The sequence below is a fragment of the Crinia signifera genome, chromosome 3 (genome assembly GCF_055691185.1).
Source record: "Crinia signifera chromosome 3, ASM5569118v1, whole genome shotgun sequence".
Taxonomy (NCBI): domain Eukaryota; kingdom Metazoa; phylum Chordata; class Amphibia; order Anura; family Myobatrachidae; genus Crinia; species Crinia signifera.
In genome coordinates this window covers 90,898,335-90,924,538 of record NC_139219.1, presented here as the reverse complement: position 1 = coordinate 90,924,538, position 26,204 = coordinate 90,898,335, and the positions used below count along the sequence as shown (strand labels likewise).

Here is a 26,204-nt window from a genome sequence, read left to right as displayed (position 1 = left end):
GCCCCAGGCTCCAGGTCCGGGGCTGGTTCACAAAATACGGGGGACAAAATGACTAGGGGTCCCCCGTATTTTAAGAACCAACCCCAGGCCAAACCAGCCAGCAGGGTAATGCCACAGCCAGAGGGGAGACTTTTTATACAAGTCCCCCCGGCCAAAGCATTCAGCCCTATCGACCAGTCAGCCTGGCCAGGGGCCCTGGGGGAGTTGGGACCCCCCCAATAAAGAGGTCCCCCCCCCTCCAGGACTTACCTGACCAGGCTGAAGCCTGGTGCTGTCCCTGTGCGGTGGCCACCGGGCTGATCTTGGTGTAAAAAATAGAACAATAAACTATTGTTTTAAACTGTGGAACTATGAGTCCCAGCAAGCCTCCCCTGCAAGCTGGGACTTGGTGAACCACAAGTCCCAGCCTGCGGGGCATTAAAGGGCCCGCTGGGTCTTGTAGTTCCACAGTAAAAAAAATAGTTAAATAAATACACACTGACACCTGAAAAATAAAAGTTTAATACATACATTACAGACACACTGATACTTACCTATCTTGATCCCGTAGGTAGGTCCCAGAGTCTTGATCCGGTGCCTTGTCCTTGTTCTGGATCATGTTGTCTTTCTTCACCATGTCGATCTTCATGTCGGCGTCGGCGTCAGGTCCGGGTCCGAAGAAATCCATGGTGGACCTGTGGAAGGAAATCCAACTCACCCAGGTCCTCCATGGAAGTTCTTCTGGCTTGGTCCGACGTAGTCCAGGCATTCTTCCATCTTCTTCCATCTTCTGGCTTCTTTTTCAAGCTGCCGGGCGACTCCGGCAGCTCCCCGACTGTCAGAGCCGCAGAGATGTTTCCTCCTCGGCGTCTGGACTAAGAATGAATTCTGGCCAATCAGGAGCCGACTTTCCGGGCTCCTGATTGGCCAGAATTCATAAAAATGACAGGTTGGAGCTGATTGGCCGGTGATAAAAACCAGACACTTTATCACTTCACAAGCTTAATAAATCTACCCCTCAACGCTTACCAATCAGCAGGTTTATAACTGTGCATTCTTACAGAGGCAGAGTTCAGCAAGGGGGTGATGAGACAACTGCGTCACAGAGTTGGATATAAGTCTGTTTAAATTTGTCGACATTCTTCATGTCAACTGTTTAAAATGATGAAATGTCAACTTGATTAGAATGTCCCCTGGTGGCTCCAGTAGTATTTTCCTGGTCCAGTCGTGCCACAAGAATGACTTCCAGTGGCTACTCCTGATCCCAAGCCCTCCCCCTAGTGCTCATCCAGAATCTCCGCTCCTATAGAGGCTATCCATAGCTCTCTAGTGCCTAAATCTAACCCTACCCTCTCGAAGTCTAACCCTAACCGGTTTTCCAGCTCACATTGGAATAATGGCAATGGCCATCATTGGCTTACACTTACTATCTAGATAAGCTAGTCATTAAATAATCAAATAAATAATAATAAAAAATAATAATAACAAAAAATAAACTTTCAATTGGAGCTTTATGGTATCAGCAATATTTTTTGTGAAGATATCATATCAGTTACCTTGGATACCAGAAGTGTAATGTGTTTCTTGCAGAGGGAAGACAGGTTGGTTCTTCGAGACTTAAAGATATGGATTGAACAGTTTGAAAGGGACATAACCAGAGCGCAAACAGTGGAAAGCAGCTTACAGGACAGATACCAGGTATACAGTACAAATAAAATGATGCATGCTTTCTATTCAACACAATAGTGTAAATGCACAGAACTGCCTTTATTTCCACACTGGCTTGTAGAATACCAGCATACACAATGCATGATTTTATAAATGAATATCAGCCAACATAAAGGTGAGTGATAATGTTCTCTTTAGTTCATTTTCTTATTGGTACGTCTGAATAAAGGTTTTATTCATTTTCTTTTTTCTTTTAATTTGATGCTGACATTTTTTCTTTAAATAACTCAAATGGTTTCTTTATGTCTTATAGTCATTTAAACAGTATAGAGTGCAGTATGAAATAAAAAGGAAACAAGTTGAAAGTGTAATTCAGCCGTTGGGTAAAGATGGAAAATTATCACTCGATCAAACAATGGTAAAGCAAGCATGGGAGAAGGTTACAGCAAGGGTAAGTTGTGGATTTTTTTTAACTCTTTACTTCTATTTAAAAATGTGTACAGTGTATTTTGCTCTCTTAAGGGGTGTACACACGGTGAGATATTGACAGGAGATTTTGACTAGATAGTCAAAATCTCCTAGAAGGTTAGCCAAAATCTCCCAGTTTTTATCCTGCTTAATCAATATTGTCTAGCATAGATTGCTTAGCATAGATTAACTGTGCGGGCAAGGCATTTTTGACTAGATCATAGACCAGTGGTTCACAAACTTTTTGAATCATGGCGCCCTAAAGTATCAGAATATTTTTCACAGCACCCCTAGGCCAAAAGTTGGTTACTAAATTCAGGAAAATTATAAAATTACAACTGATTTTGCCTATTTCATTGGCCATAAATAACTTGAATTGGTTCTGGACCACCAACCTGAGGCACCCCTGCAAGTGCTCCAAGGCACCCCAGGGAGCCTAGGCACACAGTTTGGGAACCACTGTCATAGACTATTATTACTTAGTCAAAATCTCCAGTGCATCTAGTCAAAATTGCTTAGTCAAAATTGTCCATTAGCCAATATCTCACCATGTGCACTGTGCTGTTATTGGTCACTGAAATATTAGACCCAGGTTGCCAGCTAGCATTGATGGAATCCTCTACCGCCCCTCTCCCTTCGTTCTCTCTCTGTATCTTCCCAAAGCCTTAGTTTTTTTCTCTCTTGCTCTCACTCCCTTTGTTCTCTCACCGTGCCCCCTGTTCTCTGTCTCTCTCCATCCCCCATTCTATCTCTGGACCTTTTCACCCTGCTCTCTTGCACTTATCTCACCCTTTTTCTCTCTCTCTCACACACCCACATTCTCTCTTTCACTAACCTAGTTCTCTCTCACACCTCTCATCTCTCTTTAACTAACCTAGTTCTATCTCACACCTCTCACTTTGTTGCATTCATTTTTTTTCTTTTTTCTGTATCCCTTCCTAACTTCCGTTTCCATGTCTGTGATGCTTCTTCCCCCCCCCCCCCCCCCATCTCGTCTCTCTCTCCTTCTCCCCTATCCTGTATCTGTCCCCTTCTCTATTTACCTCTATTCCCCCATCTGTCTCTCCCCTCTTGTCCATCTCTTTTATCTTTCTCTCTTCTGCCACCATGTCCCACTTACATTATTTTTTTATGGGGGAGAGGAAAGGCTGTAGTGTCTGGGCAGCATCCAGTGAGAGCTCTGAGGGGAGAGAGGGGGTGCAGACTCAGGGCCGGCAACAGAAATCTTGGGGCCCTCTACAATGATATTTCTGGGGCCCCCCACGTAATCCCAAATCCACACAATGCTCTTCTGCATGAGCCTCATTTAACCTTTTGCTGCTCCAGATTCAGCTTTTAGGTGCGGACTTCTCTCGTTCTCAGTCTTGGCTTGGCTCCTGGCTGTTGCTTCCTTCTGGCTCCTGCTGATGCTGGCCTGTCACTTTCACAAAAGAATGCTGAGCACTACGAGCAGGCAGGGCAGGTCTTTCACAGAGTGCAGAATAGACGACCCGCGCATGCGCAGTAAAATTACAGGAGCCAGAGACTGAGGCCACAGCACCAGTGGTGGGTACGACTGTGTGCCTGAGGCCCCAGGCCGTAGGCGCACACAGAGTAGATGGCTCTGCGCGCCAAGTGGCAGGGTGCACACACAGTAGACGGCAGTGGCACACAGTGAGTCAGTCAGACTCAGCCAAAAATAGATGGTGCACAGTAGACAGCCGGGCCGCAAGGGTCAATGACAGGCCAGCTAGTACAGGCAGTGGCCGTGCCGGGGTATGGAAACTCTGGGGCCCTTCAGATCTCCGGGGCCCATCACACTTGTCTCCCTTGACCCCCCCTGTCACCTGCCCTGGGTGCAGTCTCCATGATGCCCTCCTCTGGCCAGCTGTCGACTAATGACTTTAGTTATACATTGCAACACCCGCACAGACCTGACCATGTGGAAATGTTGCTGTTAAATAGTAAATCCAAAGTTTATTCGATTAATTTAAAAAAAAATTGCAAAGAAAAATGAGCTTTGTGTATCTGAATTGTTGTTGCAATTGCTGTAATCTTAGTCTGTAGTCTTTCCACCATAGAAGGGGTGTGACTAACCATCTAAATGATCACAGTCATCTACCTAGATGGTTCTCAAATTGTAAAGTGCTAGACTACATCCTACTTCCTCCTTTACCATGGTCCATTCTCCTCATTGTGGTTTCTCATTGATGTTTGAGCAATCTGAGTCTCAGTGAAGGGCCTTCTGGTTGGAGGAGCAGTGGGATAGGCTGCGGCATCCGTTTAGACCTGCTAGTGTAAACATAATATATGGTTAATAATCATTTTGATATTTAAAAAAAAACTTGAAGCAATTAATACTGTTCCGACGCCCTCAGCTCTGAACCCTCAGCACTGGCACATGTCGAATGAATAATTCTAGTAATAGATCTGCTTTATGACTTGGATGATTTCATTTTTATGTATGTTCCTTGGTTCAAGGACTGACTGTCTCAGGTGTGTGTATGCAGCAGACACACTTACTTGGTGTATTTGTACAGAAATTGCTTAAAGATTCTGTAGCACACTTGTGTAATAGGATACATGGGGAAAATATTCAGAATGTTATTTCATTTTCAGATTCTTGACTGGCACGTACAACTTGATAAATCTCTACCAGCTCCATTGGGAACCATTGGATCCTGGTTATACAGAGCTGAGACTGCACTCAGGGAAGACATTGTGATCCAGCAATCTCATGATGAAACTGCAAATATCATACACAGAAAACTAGAGCAACACAAGGTAGGCATGTGATCCTAGGACGCCCTATTGTTTGTATCGCATTGAGCAATAGTGTAAACTTGTACTAGGCACATTGTTATCAGATGCACACTGCAAATACATAGTTGCCAAGTATCCCTAGTGTGAGTTTTGCGGATCTGACCGAGAAATATTCCTGCTTCCTCCTGTTAACCAACTGTTTTGAATATTAAATGTTGGGTACTCTTTACCTAGCACAGCGCCCACGATGTCCATCGCGGTCATCGGGGGTAAAAAATCGCGGGCATCGCGGCCATCGCATGCACTAAAAAAACGGGTGCGACAGTTGAAGGCAAGCAGAATAAAGGCAAGACTGACAGTTTCTACAGCATTACATCACAAATGTGACCACTAAAAGAACTGTGGACCTACTAAAATGCCCACCATGACAAATTTACAAAACATGGATATTGTATTTTTTACATGCTTAACTAATTATTAAACAAAAAAGCTCAGAGAAAAAGACTATGACAACATTTGGTACTCTTTACCTAGCACGGCGCCCATTGCGGGCATCTCGGCCATCAAATGCACTAAAAAACGGGTGCGACGCGATGCCCGCGATTTCCCATAGGGAACAATATTAAAAGTGTGATTGGACGCGATTTTACTGTTCAATGCCTCAATGCCAGCGATTTTACCATAGGAAACAATGTTAAATGGGCCACAGAGCCCAAATAGTCCCCCTGAAGTCTGAAATGGCCCCCACAATTGTTAACGCCACCCCACGATCAACGTGAACCCGAAGCGTGGCGAGCGCAGCGAGCCCGCGAGGGGCGGCGGTACGCGTCCTCCAACCTTTTCATACCCCCACTATCCACGTCGGCGTGGAGGATAGAATAGTGTGGCGAGCGCAGCGAGCCACCGAGCCCGAAGCGTGGCGAGCGCAGCGAGCCCCGCGAGGGGACGCGGATACCTGTGAAGCCTGCGAAGGGACGCGTTTACCTGTGAAGGTATCCGCGTCCCCTAACGGGGCTCGCTGCGCTCGCCACGCTTCGGGCTCGGTGGCTCGCTGCGCTCGCCACGCTATTCTATTCTCCACGCCGACGTGGATAGTGGGGGTATGAAAAGGTCGGAGGACGCGTACCGCCGCCCCTCGCGGGCTCGCTGCGCTCGCCACGCTTCAGGTTCACGTTGATTGTGGGGTGGCATTAACAATTGTGGGGGCCATTTCAGACTTCAGGGGGACTATTTGGGCTCTGTGGCCCATTTAACATTGTTTCCTATGGTAAAATCGCGGGCATTGAGGCATTGAACAGTAAAATCGCATCCAATCACACTTTTAACATTGTTCCCTATGGGAAATCGCGGGAATCGCGTCGCACCCATTTTTTAGTGCATTTGATGGCCGAGATGCCCGCGATGGGCGCCGTGCTAGGTAAAGAGTACCAAATGTTGTCATAGTCTTTTTCTCTGAGCTTTTTTGTTTAATAATTAGTTAAGCATGTAAAAAATACAATATCCAAGTTTTGTAAATTTGTCATGGTGGGCATTTTAGTAGGTCCACAGTTCTTTTAGTGGTCACATTTGTGATGTAATGCTGCAGAAACTGTCAGTCTTGCCTTTATTCTGCTTGCCTTCAACTGGCCATACACCTACAGATTTATTGTCTGATCTGGCTGGTTGGAACAAAATTCTGGTAATATCAGCCAGATTGGACAATGATACCCCTTTCACACCGCAGCTATAACACGGTATATTGCCATTTTTTAAATGTATCAAAACGGTTCCAGCAGCAGTGTGAGTGCCAGAGTGAATTTACCAGTTACAAAAACCCGGTATTTGAAACCATGTTAAAAGAAGGATCCTACACGGTCCAAAGCCGATCCATTGTGCAGTGTGAAAGCCTCAGACCCGGTATTTTTAACACATGACTGTATCACAGAAGGCTGTCTCCCTGCCTGATGACACAATCCTGAATCAGGAAACAAGAGAAATAGCATTGGAAGTAGCGGAGAAGCATTGCTGGCATATTTCTACACTACAGAACATACAGTTATGGCAACATGGACTGATAAGGAGGGGAGGGAGATGCTTAGATAAGTGTGTGTGTGTGTGGGGGGGGGGGGGGGGGGGCAGACATGGCCAGGCAAATCACTGGCACTGTAAAGGATTCTCTAATATATAGCTAAACACATTTGTAATTGGTCCAGTACATAATAATCAACAAACAGGTTTATTTGTAGCTATAATACAAAGACGTGAGCCATAAAAGTCCACTAAAGATGACATTACACTGTTTTCTATGGGTGAAATGGGTTCAGTGTGAACGGTGCCAACTCGGTAATGAATCGGTAATATACCGGTTACAACTGGTGACGTGAAAGGGTTTTAACTTGGTCAGACCCATTTTAATAAACGTTTTCAAATACCGGGTCTTAGCAGGTTTTGCGATGTGAAAGCAGTATGAGGGGGTTATTCAATCCCGGGTCACGACTGTCGATCTGGCCTGACAACTGACCCTGGCCCATTTTTGTTTTGCTTGACAGCTTCAATGTCCGACCGGTGAAAAGGGGACGTGTCCGCATAAACGGGCGGGAATTGTCAAGATTCGACCATGATCGCGACAATTCACGGTCGTTATTGGCAAAACGGGCCTGACAGCTTTTAAAATCAGGCCCATTCTGTTGATCTGCCTCTTCAATGCTGTCGGGAAAGACAGCATTTAATAGGTGCCCGCCGCTATTTCTCCCATCAAAAATAGCGTCAGGGATTGAATACCCCCTAAATCTTTAGGTTTATGGCCAGCTTTAGATAGACATAAAGGGGGAAATTTACTAAAATGTGTATTCTACTACACATGTGATGTTGCTATGGGCAACCAATCAGAATCTATTTCTTATTTATTTAGCACCCACTAGAAGATAGTAGACAGGATCTGATTAGTTGCCCATAGCAACATCACATGTGAAGTAGAATACACATCTTAGTAAATTTCCCCCAAATAGTCTCAAAAGTACCTAGTTTTACACAGCTTATTTTGTGCTAGACATGAGGTATACAAGTTTGCTCTGTTTACACTGTATGTGAAGCAAGCAGTATGATATTAGTGCCATGCTAGCTGCACTGCCTAGAGGCATGTATGTGCCAGTAGCCACCAGTGCTCATAGTAAGACATGGCTTCTCCCATACAATATAATCCCACATAATCTGTGATAATGGTGGGAAATTACAGAACAGAGGATATTTTGTCCTCACTCCAAACATATGTTTATTTCCCTTTGTGTTGATATACTAGAAAATAAGGGTAACATAGAAACATAGAATTTGACGGCAGATAAGAACCACCCAAGCATGTTTAAATTGTACTACTGTATTTGCCTCTACCACTTCTGATGGGAAACTTTCTGTGAAGTAATTCTTCCTCAAATTTCCCCTGAATCTTCCTCCCTGTAGTTTCAGTGCATGTCCTCGTGTTCTGCTGCTCCTCTTCCTGTGAAGAATGTCTCCCACCTGTACCTTGTTAAAACCCTTGATATATTTGAAAGTTTCTATCATGTCCCCCCTTTCCCTTCTCTGCTCTAAAGTATACATACTGTATTAAGATCTTTTAGTCTTTCCTGGTAAGTTTTGTGATGTAGGCCATGCACCATTTTAGTTGCCCTTCTTTGTACAGTCTCTAATGTATTTATATCCATCTGGAGATATGGCCTCCAGAACTGAACACAATACTCTAGATGAGGTCGTACCAATGACCTATACAGTGGCATTATTACTTCTTTCTTTCTACTGCTGATACCTCTCCCTATGCAACCAAGCATCTGACTTGCCTTCTTTATTGCTTTGTTACATTGCCTACCTGCCTTTAAGTCCCCTGAAATAGTGACACCAAGATCCCTCTCATCCTCAGTAGTTTCCATTATAGTGCCATTTATACTACATTTAGTCTTTGGATTTTTGCAACCCAAGTGCATGATTTTGCATTTTTTTGCATTAAACTGTTGTTGCCATGCTCTTGACCATTCCTCTAATCTACCTAGATCATCAATCATTTGTGGTGTGTCTACCCTGTTGCATACCTTTGTGTCATCTGCAAAAAGGCACATTTTACCCTCAATAAGGCACATTTTACCCTCAATTCCATTTGCAATATCACCAATAAAGATATTAAAAAGCACTGGTCCAAGTACAGATCCCTGGGGTACTCCACTTGTAACCTTTCCCTCCTTTGACTGTACTCTGTTTACTACAACTCTGTTTTCTGTCCTGCTACCATGCTCTTATCCATTTAACTATCTTAGAATCCAATCCCAAGCTTTCAAGTTTATTTAACAGTCTGTGATGTGGGACAGTGTCAAAAGCCTTACTAAAGTTTAGATAAGCTACATCTACAGCCCTTCCTTGATCTATTACTTTAGTCACCCAGTCAAAAAAGTCAATAAGATTTGTTTGACATGATCTTCCCCCAGTAAACCCATGCTGTTTTGGATCCTGTAAATTGCTGGTTTTGAGATATTCTACAACTCTTTCTTTTAAGAGTGTTTCCATCAATTTCCCTACTACTGATGTAACGCTCACTGGTCGATAGTTGCTTACCTCTTCCTTGCTTCCACTTTTGTGCAGTGGGACTATATGCGCTGTTTTCCAGTCCTCTGGGATTACTCCAGTAGCTAGTGACTGGTTGAATAATTCTGTTATTGGTTTTACCAGCTCCCCTTTAAGCTCTTTTAGTATCCTTGGATGTATCCCATCTGGCCCCATTGATTTATCCACTTTCAGTTTTGAGAATTCTGTGAAGACTTTCTCCTCTGTAAATGTATTTGTTTCTCCCTCAGTTTTCTGACTATACTTGCAACTTAACTGTGGCCCTTTCCCCTCTCTTTCAGCAGTGAATACTGAGCAGAAATAATTATTAATATTATCTGCTATTACATTGCCCCCCTCAAGAAAACTTCCACTCTCTGTCTTTAGTCTTATTATTCCACTTTTTGTTTTTCTCCTTTCACTTATATACCTAAAAAAAGTTTTCCCCCCTTTACCCACTGACTGGGCCATTTTCTCTTCAGCCTGTGCTTTTGCACATCTGATTACCTTCTTAGCCTCCTCCTGTCTAACAAGATACACCACTTTGTCCTCATTATTCTGCATCTGCTTAAATTTCTTAAAGGCCAACTTTTTTGCTTTCACAATACTTGCTACTTCTTTCGCAAACCACAATGGCTTCCACAAGGGTAATTTACAACTGGCGGTAGGGAAGCTGGTGGCCAGAATGGCAACTTCTGTGTCCACCTCACAGGACAAGGAGCATCACAGCTCTTAAGAATAACTATGTCATTTGATTCAGCCAGTATTGTAATTAGCTGCCCTGAGAATAATAAAAAAATGCATTGTTTTATTGTAATTTATTGAAAGCAATTTATCACCAAAAGGGGACTGCTACATGAAGTCTAAATACTGGCGGGGGGTGGGGTGGAAGACAACATTTACTGTGGGCCATTTCGTCTGTGGAATTCTAACCTGTGGCAGCCAGTCTGGGGTTAATACACATTGGGCCTTATTCTAGTTGTTTCGCAACCAGAATACGTTTGCATGGGTACTGATGGTGGCACTGTGTATGCGCATTTCTAAGCATGTGCATACGTAAGGTGCGTGCACCCACGGAGAACAGATTGTTTGCCATGTGCACGCTCCCAGGACAGCTGGCAGGTGGCAGAGAGGGGCGTGGGGCAGTAGGCGGCCCCATTAGCTTATGGGAATGCCCAGTGTTTCATGGGCGTTCCCATAAGAACGCTGGGCGTTCTCATGCTAATGAGGCCATGACGTGGGTGCGGGGGGCAGGCAGCTGACATCAACGGATTTCAGCTGCCCGCCCATTTCCTTCCCAGTGTGCACTCATATGTAAGTGAGTTGAAAGTCACTTTTATATGCGTGCACCTTCCACATCTTTCAATGGTCACCCTTTCCACCTGCCCTGCGAATGGATGTTACTGTGTAACATCCGTTCGCAAACCCCTGCGTGCAAATCGCCCTTGCGTGCAAAACGCAAGACGAGTTTGGTGGACTTGCATGGCTGAAAATTCACAGCCTTGCGAATCAACCAGAATAAGCCCCATAATGACAGCAGAACCCTTCACCATGGGTTTCTCTATAACAGTGTGACCAGCTCTGTCTGACATAGCCTTGACTGGTTGGCAGTTTTTATTTGTCCCAAGCTACCTATGGAGTAGTGAAGGATGAATAATTAGGACTGCTAATAGCAGACAGATGATAGATCAATAAACTCCGCACCATCGATGTTCAAGTCAGGAATACTAATTTGTGACAGAATGGGGAGATTAGTTCAGTGTAACAGTTCCCCATAGCAGAGCTCAGATAAAGCAGAAGAAATCCTCTTAGTAAAATATTGTGATCTAATGCACTGCAAATGTTGCTTGACAGTTATTTTTTATTTTTGATAGACTCAGCAGATACTGTAGAAATGCAGAACAAAATTCTAATGTAGTATATATACATTGAGAAAGTTATTGCTAAGTGGCCTATTCTTTAACAAGCACATTAACCCATGCAAGTGTTTGATAATCCGCACCATCTTTCTGCAGAAAGGAGCAGGGCTCAGTGGTTTAATGCCTCCTGAAGATGGTGTCGTTCCCGCATTCAAGCTTCAAAAGCAATAATATAGGTATAACCACATCCCCATACTAGTGTTAGGGAGGCATGGTATATGTAGTCTGTGCTGTATGGGACTGGAACCTAAATATGCTGGAAAACATGGGCTCTTATAAAAGTACAGTACAAAGTCAGAGTGGGGCATGAAGGGCCCACCCGGGGGGATGCAGAGGACCAAGTTTAGGGATGTAGCCATTCTCTATAGGTGGCGCGTCCGGTCATCACAGACGTTTTGCTACCCATTAGAGGGTGCATGGTCTGGGTCCTTTAATAAATATTTATAGTAAATACTGCTAGTCCGTGTATCTAAACCATGGTACTGTATCAAAGTTGTGTCTGACAACTTGTGAAATCCATTCAGTCTAATCCATGTTGTTTAGCAATGTGACTGCACAGATCTTTGAACTTGTAAGGAGATGAAGTATTCTTCCCTCATATTACAGCACAGTATATAAGTTTTAAAGGTGCATAGATCAATTCAGTATTTTAATAGTAGATGGGCATAATAATAATAATAATAATAATAATAATAATAATAATAATAATGCACATGGAACTTAAAAAAATAAAGAAAACAATTATTTAAATATTGTACAGTAAATACATACGGATGATGATGATCATCATCATCATCATCATCATAAACCACTTTTATTTTCTACATGACCTAGATTTTATAAGTGGACGCTTTGTCAAACGCTGATTCTTTGTCATTTTCAAAGGCCAGCCTGTAATATATCTAGCCTCGTGTCTACAATTTTTGTTCCTCTTAAGAGGCTGCATCTGTAAAGGGCATGCTGCACGTAATTGCAGGTGCACATCTGTACTATAAACAGCGGGAGCACCGATATTCAGGGCATAAAGAGGTCCTGGAGAGGTGGTGGAACTAATTTCTCTCTGTCATCTAATTCCTCCCCCTGCCCTCCCCCATTAGGCAGAGCCATGGCCAGTGGTACAGTTTTTGGCACCCCTGCAAACCATAATGCTTTTCTGTTAGAATTACTTAGCAGGGCTGTGGTGAAGGTGGAACTACAGTAGTTCCACCTCACTATCCATACTCCATTCCAAAACAAGGGGGGAAAGGAGGAGTGTCTCGGTGTGGTGCACCTACAAAGTTTTAATAAAATATAACCTTTAATTGTTATTTTCTAAAAGCTGCGAAATATACAACACATATACAAATACATATATGACACGGACAGTGAGATTAAAAGGAATAATCCTCACACCGTGGGGCCCCCAGGATCTGTATCCCTTCTTTTTATCTGGGTTTGTCTGTAGTGGTGCTTGTGAACATTGGTACCATTAAGGCTTGGTTTTATCTGCACTGTGACAGTTGAAACAGGGATGGTAATAATCACAACAGTATCCAAATGCCAATTAATAAAGGGAGAGGTCTCCTGTCAATTAGTGAGGGCAATGAATCTTGCTAGCAATATTAGTTACTGTTGGAGCAATCTAACAGATCTATGTCTGTTGTCCCGGTGCCAGGCAGCCCCTGTATATAATAAACAGTGAGGTACCTGTCTATCATGCCTGGCACCGGGACAACAGACATAGATCTGTTAGATTGCTCCAACAGTAACTAATATTGCTAGCAAGATTCATTGCCCTCACTAATTGACAGGAGACCTCTCCCTTTATTAATTGGCATTTGGATACTGTTGTGATTATTACCATCCCTGTTTCAACTGTCACAGTGCAGATAAAACCAAGGGCGGTATTCAATGTGAATACCTGCGAGGTGCAGCGAATCCTTTTTAGGATTCGCTGCACATTCGCCACGTTCCGGAGCCAGCGGGCTCCGGTATTCAACGTGTCAGGGGCTCGCTGCCCCTGACAGGCGAATATGAGCTCCTGCGGCGATTGCCTCAGGGAGCCTCAGGACGGTGCCAGGCAGAGAGATGGTAGTCTCTCTGCCTAGCCCAGACCTTTGTGGGGGGTTAGGTGTGCTCCCCGGGTGCCAGGCAGCACAGGCTGCCCCCCCGGGGGTGCCAGCAGGCGAGCGTATATTCACCACACACGATCAAAATGATCGTGCAGTGAATATATGAATATGTAATGAGCGGCTCCGCTCTGGCGCCACCTGCTGGATGCTGTGTAAAAAATAAATAAAAAAAAATAATATTATTTTAAAAATAGCATGCCCCTCCTCAGAATAAAATTCCTGATTTTTTGACACCAAATGTAAAAAACAAAACACTTTATTTTAAAAGTTCACATTCCACTTCACCATAAAAAGATAGCGATTGCTACTCGGTGAATCATGGTGAAAAAAACCTAGAAATGTATTCGCCATGTGGTCATTGAATAGGGTGATTCACCGTTTTTGACAGAAATTCGCCAAACAGCACAAATTCGCCATAAAAACCTGGCGAATCAGGCTCATTGAATACCGCCCCAAGCCTTAATGGTACCAATGTTCACAAGCACCACTACAGACAAACCCAGATAAAAATATGGGATACAGATCCTGGGGGCCCCACGGTGTGAGGATTATTCCTTTTAATCTCACTGTCCGTGTCATATTTGTATTTGTATTTGTGTTGTATATTTCGCAGCTTTTAGAAAATAACAATTAAAGGTTATATTTTATTAAAACTTTGTAGGTGCACCACACCGAGACACTCCTCCTTCCCCCCTTGTTTTGCAACTCTGCTGTGTCCAGTGGTAGCACACCCCTAATTGACATATGTCTGATTAACCGTCAATGCTTATTTAGGGGGCCGCTTTAAATACTCCTCGATAATTTCTGTGCGACCAGTCACCCCAAAAAAACCCTCTTCTACATACTCCATTCCACCCTGTCCTGCCCCCTACTTTAACCCCTGCCTATATATATATAGTGCAGAGATGCAAATTGTAACAAATTGTATGCACCCGGTGCCCTCGCTGTAGTATGTCTCAGCAATACTTAGATATATAGTGTTTAGATTAGCGGCACTCGGGACTTACAACAAGAAATTCAACGCATAGCCTTCTTACTAGGTTGACGTTTCAGCCTTTATTACGGCTTTTCTTGTAAGCTGTTTCGAGAAAAGCCGTAATAAAGGTTGAAACGTCAACCTAGTAAGAAGGCTACGCATTGAATTTCTTGTTGTAAGTTCTGAGTGCCGTGAATATAGATATAGATATAAAAGAAAGCCACAAGAACAAGTTGTGCTTAGCTCAAAATGGCATACCATACTGTATTATTTCACTGCATGTGGTAAATAAAAAAGAGTGCTTGCTCATAGTCCGGAATTGGACCTTTCCTAAGGAGTCCCCTGTATTCAACATCTCAATGAATTATTACAACATCCGCTTTCTATCTGTACTCAGAATACATCAGTGTGATGCTGCACTTTGGATAAAATTACATTCGCTGAGCTAATTAAAACCCACTTCTTCATATTATTAATTGTTTGCTCTTAACCTGTGAATGTAGTGCCTTAATAGAGCCTAAGAGATTATATCAGCTTTAATCTGTGGAATTTTAACTATCCCAAAAGCTGAACTAACAGTCTGATTCCAATTAATAGACGTTAGATCTAAATTCAGGGAAACCCCTGAAAGTCAGAGGCAGTGCCAGCTCTGCATCTCCTTAGATGCCAGGATTATCGTCAGGTTTAGTACGTAAGCACAGTCGCTGAAACGCTTTCAACTGATCTGTGCAAAGCATTTATTAAGACTAGCTTTCATGACAGGATAAAATTGCATACCACTGTGACAGACACAAATTTCCTAGCTCACAAATACCGAACAGTGACTCATCGCTGCAGGCTGGGTGCTTTGTTGGGTTTTTGTTCATGATCATACGGCCAACATGTTTTGTGTATTTTGATTACTGTATGCATTTTCTTCGTCTTCACAAAATAGGACATACTCAAGAATCTGGATGGTTATAAAAAGGCTTTTCAGGAGATCCACCGCTCCCGGTCTGTCAACGGTGTCCCGGTTCCCGTAGAGCAGCTGGAAGACATGGAAGAAAGGTAAATAAAGAATTGTAGACATTAGTTATCATTCCTGATTATTCACAATTGGACAAAGGCAAGTGCAAAGCATTGTAGAGGGAATGGAAAAGGTGTTTTCAGCCTTTTGACATATTGTATAATGAAATGCTGCAATTACAAGATTAGATGAGTTGCTGTGTGGTTTGAATAACACTGAAGAATACTTTATTGCCGATTATACTATACCTGGGTGAAGAGATCTTAAAACTGGCAATTAAGACACAAATTGCATGTTTATTGTACCCACTTGTCAAATGAAATACTTTCTATCACAGGGTTTTTAGTTGGTTATTGTTTTAACTCTAGCATTAGCATAGATTTTCATTATTTAATACAAAATTGCTTTGATAGTACCATATTTTGGCTTATGCCAAAGGAGATATTGGGAGTTTAACATGCTACAATATGTTAGAATATGTTGCTTTTAAATAAAATGTGGTATTCGTTTTTCTGTTGTTTTAGAACTAATGTAGTTGTTTACCTTTATGTAAATGGCTGTGACAGCTGTAATAGATATAATCAGATATGGGGGATGATATTAACTAAGGGGGTTATTCAGACCGGATCGCTGGGCTGCTGATTTGCAGAGCCATGTGGTCAGATCTGAATAACCCCCTAAATTAATTCCACAACCAATGAGATGTGCAATTTTACTGGTTTTCTTTGCACCAGATCAGTAAAAGCCAATTGTGAAAGACAAAAGAGTTTTAGTTAATTTGCACTTTTGCACAATAATTCACCTATATGGTTTTGTTCCATATATGAGATATCACAGTACAGTATATTCAACATGTCATGTAAAATACGTTATCACAAGGTTGTAAAAATCCTGACAGGTGTTAGGATCCTTTCTGTAGCATGATGTTGTCCAGCGCCTGGTATAATTGCATAGCTGGTATACCCGTTATGACATATAACTAAACTATATACTATGGCCAAAGGAGATCTGGACATCATTTTAGATCAGGAATCCTGCAGGAGTCCTGCTGAATAAAATCAGGCACCTAAAGGTACAAGTGTTTGGGACTCATTTACACTCAGATGCATTTTATTTAATTTTTTTACAATTTTTCTTTTATTGAAGCATCATAAGTCAAGACAATGGTACATTACAATAGTAGTCATTGGTTAGAAAAGGTCACAGATACACAGAATAATATACCAGAAGGATCACATCACCGCCACAACACTACTACAACCAGTAACATTACATACGGATGAACTCGGATGCATTTTATGTTCTGAGATTAGAACTGACATTTTGGTACAATAACAGCATACATATGTGTGTATGTTACATCTCATGTATCTAACTTAAAACCTGTAGGGTTTGCAGTAGTAGTGCAAAGCTTTGACTTGTCAGTGTTAGCAGTAAATGCTAAAATCAGATTAATCTATATGGGCACAAAAACAACACACAAGCCTGGAACAGGAATCAGACCCTCAGAACTGAGAGCAAAGATATAATATTCCAGATCCCTGGTGGAACCAGCCAGATAAACCTATAAACCTAGAAACCTCAGCACACCAAGGCACTGGAACCAGACCCTTGGGCTGTTTCACACAGTACGGTTCCTGCCGCACGGTGAAATCCCGTACGGTCAGGGAGCCGCGCCGCACTCAGAATTTTATAATGGCAGGGATGGCCACAGCCCGGCAGCCGTCCCTTCCAGTGGGGGGATCCGGCTGCAGCCGTGCGGCCGGGCCGTGGCCGTCCCGTGTGAATGGACACAATAGTGTCCATTCACAACTGCTGAGTGCGGCACGGCTCCCTGGCCGTACGGGATTTCACCGTGCGGCAGGAACCGTACTGTGTGAAACAGCCCTTAAGATACAAGAACAGCCCCAGGATAGATACTCAGGGACAGGGAAATTTAAATACAGTGTCAGCCTATGGAGGGCAGCCAGAGGTATTAAGCAGATGTCCAGATAAGCAATAGATGCCAGTTGGCACTTTTGGAGATTATCACAGTATATGGATGCCAGCGGGAGCAGGGGTGGAAGGCAGGAATGCAGAAGATTGCTGAGAATTATGAAGAGCACTGAAATGCTGGAAGGTGTACATAAGCCCACCGAGCAGAGCACAGATGAGCCTGGTAGATAATCTAACTCCTGCTAATACTTAATAGGGTACTAGAGAAGCTGATAAATGTGCAGAAGCCTCTTGGTACAGCATGATAATGTCACACTGGAACACCTGGCTTCCAGTCTTTGTTTAGAAACTAGCACCTGGAAGGGTGAAACCCAGGTGTAGCCCGCACCCACCTCTTGATGTGTCTGCCAGAAAAAAAGGCATTTCTCTGGCCATGTGCCGTACGCCAAAGCATGTTTATTGCAATCTACATTAGATGTACATAGGCTGCCAGAAACATGTGAGCATGGCTGAAGCACAGGGATTGGACTAAGCAAATCCAAGATGGCCATACACTCAGTCAGTTACTTTACACCAAATGCTGTGGGGATGCTGATAAGATGTGCGGAGTACAGTGATGAGGCACTGCTAAGTGAAGTGGCTGCACCAAGTGGGGCTAAGGCCCTAGTTTATGGCAATTTTTTGTGTTGTGCAACTTAGAATGAAGTTGCAGATCTTTGCTTATATTAGCAACTACAAAGCATAATGTCATTCATTGTACTTGTACTTTTCTTTCTCAGGTTCAGTTTTGTGGCCACCTCCTCCCAGCTCCATATGATAAAGTTAGAATTCATGGAATTAAAGTATCGCCTCTTAGCCCTTTTAGTCCTGGCAGAGTCTAAGCTAAAGTCCTGGATCATCAAGTATGGCAGAAGAGAGTCTGTGGAACTACTCCTGCAAAACTACATTGTGAGTAAAGAATGTTTGAATTGTAAATTACAAAATATAGAATTTTGCTAAAACCAAGAGCAATGTATGCACTGGGCATATTTATCCTCCCTGTGATCTTTCTCATCCTCCATGTCATCTTCCTCATACTCCCTGTTACCTACCTCCTCCCTGTAATCCTCATCCTCACTATTACCTTTTTTATTACTGTCATCCTCTTCATATCTGTCATCCTCATCTACCCTGCCATGCTCATCCTCCTGTCATGCTCATTCTCCTGCCATGCTCATCCTCCTGTCATGCTCATTCTCCTGTCATGCTCATCCTCCTGCCATCTTCATTTTCCCTGCCACCTTCATCTTTCCTTTTATCCTTATCTTTCCCGCCATCCTCATCCTCCCTGTCATCTTCATCCACCTGTCATCTTTCCTGTCATCTTCATCTTCTTATCATCTTAATCCTTCCTGACATCTTCATCTTCCCTGTTGTCTTCATCTCACCTGTTGTCCTAATCTTCCCTGTTATTCTCATTCTTCTGTCATCTTCATCCTCAGCATCCTTTTCTTCCCTGTCATCTTCACTCTCTGTCATTTTCATCCTCCTGTTATCATTATCCTCCTGTTGTCATCATCCTCCTGTCATCCTTATCTTAACAATGTCATCCTCATCTTCCCTGTCATGCTCATCCTTCTGTCATCTACATCCACCTTCCATCTTCAACCTCCCGTTATCTTCATCTTTCCTGGTATTCTCATCTTCCCTGTCATCCTCATCCTCCTTGACATCCTCATCCTTCCTGTCATCTTCCCTGTCATCCTCTTGTTATCTTCCCTGTCATCTTCATCCTCCTGTCATCTTCATCCTTCCTGCCCATCTTCATCTCCCCTGTCATCCTCATCCTTCCTGTAAAGTGTTTATTTCATTGACTTGTGTGATTCATAAAATTTTTGTGATTCATCAAATAAAATTGGGATTGGCTGTTATTCAGGAAAAACATGCTAGAAAATGTGTTTATTAGGTACTGTACTAGTCACTGGAGTTGACTAGATGTTTAATTGTCTCTATAGGCAATTACCTAATATACTTTTTCCTTTCAATCTTATGTCAGCTGCCTGCCCGCTTCCTGCACAGGACGCCCACAGATCTGAGATACCACAGAGTTGTCTCAGATCTACGAGCGCTTGCAAAATCATTCGCCGACCATCAAATGATTTTGTCCCCACAAGCAAGGCTGTGATTGTATGTTTATGCAAAACATCCATTCACATGCCTGAGGGGGGGATTGCGGCATGCGAGGGGCTGGACTGGTGTGCAGGTGGCGTCTGGTGCACTCTCAAGGCTGCAAAAAAAGCCTTGAGAGTCAACCAGAATAACCTCCTAGATATGCACGGTACTCATTGTGCCCTACCACCTTTAAACTAGATCTTTGTAAGTGCATCTATTTTAAGATGGTGAAAACTAACAAAAAAGCTTTAGAACATTCAATTAAAAAGCTCAATTATTTGCTATAGTACTTATAGTAGCAATAAGGAATGATGTATCAACTGAATTGATCATTAAATCCATGCAGGTACAGGGGCTCCAAATGCAGCCCTTCCCTGCAATGTGTTGGAAATAAGATGATATAAGATAATGTGGAAAGTAGCACATAGGCTACAATGACTAATGCCATCTAAAGACTATTGGGATCCTTAATATTTACAGGTACCCCAAAAATGGGTGTTTTACATGGGATATCCCTTAAACATTAACTGATAAATAAGTAGCTAAAAGAGAATCATTTACAATAGGGTACAACCTTGCTATTTATTAAATATGCAAATTTAGTCATTTCAGCCCCACCTACCTCAGTGAAATGCCTGTAATAACGGCATTGCATGGTGAGGGGCGGGGCTAAAATATCGCAATCACTCTGGCCATGCCCCCAAAGCAAATCACCCTTCTGTGGCTCCGCCACTGCCCCCCCTATTCACTCCCGACGGTGGCCCCGCCCCTCTGTCTCACTGAGCTGGATGCCGTCTCCCAGAGAGGGCAGCTAGAAAGTAGGCAAGTATATTTCCTATAAAAGGCAAACATTACAGGTCATTATGATGAATAAAAATGTTAGCTTGGCAATTTTCAAACCAATTTTGACAAACTCACTTGGCACTCAAAGGGTTAAATGTGGCGACCTTATCATTCTAGCTTTGAACCATGTTCTAACAATATGTTGTATTTATTGTATTTAAAAAAAAAAGACTAACATAAGCATGTACAGATTTGTACCATTTTAGCCATTTAATGGTACAAATATATGTTATTCTCTTAATCCAATTTTAAATCTAATGCAAACTGTGTAGCACATCACCATGGCAACACGTGCTGTAGAAATAATGGCAAAGGACATCCATTTCTGCATGTTAAAGTAAATTCTCTTTAGCTTCTGCAGTAGCTAGGCATGCTGCATCTGAGCCAGCTAAAGACGATGTACTGGTGACTGTCATACTTCAGACTGTATTGTATCTCTTTTTAAATTGGATTTTTTTTAAAGCTTCCATTGATGTCTAAATCTATTTCATAATAACATAAACAAAGATAATTGTCTCAAAATGTACATGTTGATAGTTTATAGTATCCTTATTTACAAGGGGGTATTGAAATTAGTTAATTGAAGAGGCCACCTTCACTTACTACCAGTGGCGGCTGCTGCCTCTGAGCTGCAGTGGTGATCAAACATTGCAGGACAGCGCATATAGGACGTTATTCAATGCCGCTGGCAAGGGGGTGTGTGCAGCGAGGATGGCTTGTTTTCAGTGAGGATTACCAAAAACAAGCCATCCTCACTGTCAAACCCCCTCGCCGGCCACTCGCTGTATTCAATGTTCTGGGGAAATCCTCGAACTATATGATCATTACTGTAGCTAAGGAACAGCAGACATCACCGCTTAATACCACGTTTTGGGTCTGATTCAGAGTTTGGAGCAAAATAGAAAAGAAGGGAGAAACTTTGCACCTTGTCAAAACCATGTTGCACTGCGGATGAGAGATTTAAGATTTACTGAGATTTTACATTTGGTAGCGGTGTAATGGGCTGCATGCAAATCCAGACAGTGTTTACCCTGATAAATAAAAAGAGGGTACTTGTTTCCTAGCACGGCCACAATCGCGGGCATCGGGTGTAATTTTTAGTGGTGCCCCCGATTTTCCCATTGAAATGCATTGAAAAAAGTCAAAATCGCGTCGGTCGCGTCGTATGCGGCTAAAAAAGGCTTAAATGGTCCAGACGCGATGCCCCCGATTTCCCATAGGAAACAATGTTAAATGCCTCAATTTACCCGCGATGCCCCCGATTTCCCATAGGAAACAATGTTAAATGCCTCAATTTCACCAAATCATCATAGGGAACAATGGTAAATGGGCCAATGGTAAATTACGCCACCCCACGATCAACGCGAACCCGAAGCGTGGCGAGCGCAGCGAGCCAGCGAGGGGCGGCGGTACGCCCCCTCCGACCTTTTCATACCCCCACTATCCACGTCGGCGTGGAGTTGAGAATAGAATAGTGTGGCGAGCGCAGCGAGCCACCGAGCCCGAAGCGTGGGGAGCGCAGCCGCCACCCCTCGCGGGCTCGCTGCGCTCGCCACGCTTCGGGTTCGCGTTGATCGTGGGGTGGCGTAAACTACTTTTGGGGGGACATTTCACTGTTCAGGGGTGTTTTGGGGGGTTTCTGGCCCATTTACCATTGTTCCCTATGATGATTTGGGTAAATTGAGCCATTTAACATTGTTTCCTATGGGAAATCGGGGGCATCGCGGGTAAATTGAGGCATTTAACATTGTTCCCTATGGGAAATCGCGATGGTCGCGATGCCCCCGATTTTTACTCACGATGCCCACGATCATGATCGTTGTGGCCGTGCTAGGAAACAAGTAACAAAAAGAGTGCAGTAGTTAAAACCTCTATTTTTCTATTTTCTGTGCTCCAAACTCAGAATCAGCTCTTTTGACCCTGCATTTTCCTGAAAAATGTTGTGCATAGTTTTTGTTTAATGTTGTTAAATATTATATGTTGCAGACATTTATTGATGGCAATAGGTTCTTTGAGCAATATGAATTTACCAGCCAGTCACTTAAGCAAGCAGCTGATATGTATGTGAGAGCTGATGGATCAGGTAAGAACTTGTTATTATTTACTATTTTATTATTATTCTTCCAGTGCCAGAATTGCATCAGACCATACCTGCTGCCTACCGCCATAGCGAAACATCAAGTTGTACTGTGTGAATATGAACATAAGGCGATCGGGAGATTAGGGTTTAGATACTGTACATCATCTAGTACTTTAATGATAGACATGAATCATGACGATTTTTTACATTTATTTCATTACATATATGCTAGTATTTCAGGCCCGTCATATGCCAGGTTGCTAGTTATTATGCCAGGCATTGCACTTTTCTTCTCCTTGGCTGGAGAGTCTGATAGGCACTATATTCAAGAAATAAGGAGGATGTAATCAGGGGTATGGGTCATATGGTCGACAGTAATTTGGTCAACAGGCAAGAGTTCAACACATGAAAAGGTTGACGTGCATTAGGTTGACATGGAAAAGGTCGACATGAAAAAAGGTCAACATGGTTTTTTGTGACAAGGGACATGGGCACAGTATACAGGTGAAACAAAAAAAATTGAATCGAGCAAAAGTTTATTTCAGTAATTCAACTTAAAAGGTGAAACTAATATATTATATAAGCTCATTACATGCAAAGTGAGATATTTCAAGACTATATTTGTTATAATTTTGATGATTACAATAAGCTTACAATTTATGAAAACCCAGAATCTCAGAAAATTTGAATATTTGTGAAAAAGATTCAATAATGTATGCTTAAAGTGTCACACACTAAAAAGCTAATTAATCAAAAACACCTGCAAAGGGTCGCCAAGCCTTTAAATGGTCTCTCAGTATGGTTCAGTAGAATTCATAATCATGGAGAAGACTGCTGACATGACAGTTGTGCAGAAAACCAATATTGACACCCTCAGTGGAAGGGAAAAGTGTGGAAGAAAAAGGTGCACAAGTAGCAGGGGTGACCACATCCTGGAGATGATTGTCAGGAAAAGGCCATTCAAAAGTGTGCGGGAGCTTCACAAGGACTGGACTGAGGCTGGAGTTAGTACACATAGATGGATCCTGTACATGGGCTGCAAATGTCATATTCCTCTTGTCAAGCCACTCCTGAACAACAAACAATGTCAGAAGCATCTTCCCTGAGCTAAAGAAGAAAATAACTGGTTTGTTGCTCAGTGGTCCAAAGTCCTCTTTTCTCATGAGAGGAAATTTTGCATCTCATTTGGAAAACAAAATCTGGGAGTCTGGAGGAAGAATGGAGAGACACACAATCCAAGATGCTTGGGGTGAGATTTAATGGGATGAGAGATTGAGAATGTGAGAGATTTGGTGAGAAATCTCCAGTTTTTTTAAAGCGGCAATCATTTACACTTCAAAATCAAACTGCTTTAGCAGTTTAAATGATTGCCGCTTTAAAAAAACAGGAGATTTCTTACCAAATCTCTCACTTTCTGAATCTCTCATCCCATTAAATCTCTGCTTTGAAGTCCAGTGTGGTTTCCACAGTTTGATTTGATTTGGGGAGCAATTTCTCTGCCATTTGATTCACTGTGGTCTATTAAATACAGAGTCCAAACTCGCCTGACCTGAATCCCATAGTAAATCTATGGGGCATTGCCAAGAGAAAGATGAGAGACATGAGACCGAACAATGCAGAAGAGCTGAAGGGTGCAATTGAAACATCTTGGTCTCCCCTAACACCTTAGAAGTGCCACAGGCTGATAGCATCCATGCCACGCCACATTGAGGCAGTAATTCATACAAAAGGGGCCTGAACCAAATACTGGAGTACATATGCATGATTATATTTTTCAGAGGACCAACATTTCTGTATTTAAATTCTTTTTTTTATTGATTTTATGTAATAGTCTAATTTTCTGAGATTTTGGATTTGGGGTTTTTATAACCTGTAAACTGTAATCATCAAAATGATAACAAATAAAGGCTTGAAATATCTTTTCATGTAATTAGTCTATATAATATATTAGTTTCACCTTTTAAGTTGAATTACTGAAATAAATGAACTTATGCACGAGATTCTAATTTGTCGCGTTTCACCCATAAGTGTGGCCTTGCCATACTTCATACATGGTGCCTCAATATGCTCGACACACTATTATAATCTCACTCTATGCCCACTTAGAGAGTAAAGTATGAAAAATCCACCATTTATTAAAAAAAATGGAAAAAACTCATGTCAACCTTTTCCATGTCCACCTATTGCTTGTGTAAACCTTTTTACCATCATGACCTAATTCATGTCGATATTTTTCATGTGTTGACTACCATTAACTCATTCATGCATTTGTTGAATTAGTTAATGGTAGTTAAAGATAGATAAGGTCAAACATGTAAATGAGAGAGAAATGGGTGAGGACTTTGTAAGTGATTCTGAGTAGCTTGAATTCGATTCTGAAGGTTAATGGGAGCCAATGTAGTAAGAGAGTGAAGGCATGAATAGTACATTTGGAGAGGAAGATGAGCCAGGCAGCAGCATTTAGGACACACTGCAATGGAGAAAGGTGATAGTAAGGGAGGCCAGAGAGGAGGAGATTACAGTTACAATTAGTCCAATCTGTAGCATCTATATTGAGAAGGTCCTTATTCTCGAAATATTTTTGAGTTTCAAATGGCAGGACTGTAAATGGTTCTGAATGTATGGTTTGAAGGAAAGGGAGAAGAGAGTTGGGTCTGTAGTTTGAGAGGGCGTTTGGATCAAAGGTAGTTTTTTTAAGGATAGGTGAGAGAGCATGCAGAGGTGGGCAAAGGAAAGAGTTGAAAGTAGTGAGGAGAAACCGGTGGAGGACTAGGAGGAAACGAGTTTCCTGAAATATGACTATTTAGACAGAATAATGGCAGCACTGTAGGATGAGAGAAGAAACTTGAAATAAGGAAATCTGCTTTAAAGCCCTCACACACTACTGCAAGATACAGCATGCAAACCTCCCATGTGATACCCCACCAACCCACCTGGGAGCTACCAGCAGTGTTGCCTACGACACACTGAATGTGGTCTTTTTGCATACAATTTTATTGCAATCCCAAACATGGCTGAGGGATCCGTAAAAAATCCTTATGGCAGCGATGCAAATCTCCGGATCTGAGAAGTTACATTTAGTGATAGCAGCCTTAGGAGGCATATGTGGAGAAGCAGAGAGGGATAAGTTAAAAAATTCAGAAATACTAAAATGGGGAATGAAGACCAAATCATGTGACTGGTCATGAACATGGGAGAGTGATTATATCCATTAGGAGAGACCACTCAGTGGTTGATGTGAGAGTTTAGAGGCAGGGGATTCTGTGGAATGTCAATTGGGATGTAGAATTCACCATAGAGAATAGAGGAAAGATGTGAAGAAAGGAAGTGAGGTCAAGGAAGTCAAGGAATTTGTAGTAAGTGGCAGAGGAACGATAAATTACAGTTGCTCAAAGTGAACAGGTTAGAAGTGGCACATACTATAGCATGGACCTCAAACATAGAGCGTGTTAGGGAAGGTTCTGAAAGGGTATATAAGTTGGTAGGAGTAATTGGAGGATAGAAGGAACCCAACACCACCACCATGGCAACCCATATCATATGAGACTTTATACTGTAGCTGTGTTTTACAATTTACAACTTTGTAAAGAACATAAAATTATCTAGAACGTATATGTGTCGGCATTCTAATATAAATGAAATTTGCCCACATTCTAAATTACAGTTTTGTAAACATGAAGCTATGGTAAGCTTGCTTTATCTATGGTCTTCCATATAGAAATGCTTTAGTTAAAAAATCTGTACCTTGGCCTTTATTGATTAT

General features: G+C 42.5%; 1 protein-coding gene across 1 annotated transcript in view; it reads left to right on the top strand.

The window, feature by feature from the left end:
• The window catches only part of SYNE1 (spectrin repeat containing nuclear envelope protein 1), a 503,588-nt gene that overhangs the window by 188,665 nt on the left and 288,719 nt on the right, over positions 1 to 26,204 (top strand). Inside the window, 6 exon segments of the mRNA XM_083176202.1 lie at positions 1,570 to 1,677; positions 1,961 to 2,098; positions 4,714 to 4,878; positions 15,361 to 15,473; positions 18,147 to 18,315; positions 22,348 to 22,444. Coding sequence (XP_083032328.1) covers positions 1,570 to 1,677; positions 1,961 to 2,098; positions 4,714 to 4,878; positions 15,361 to 15,473; positions 18,147 to 18,315; positions 22,348 to 22,444 — 790 coding nt within the window.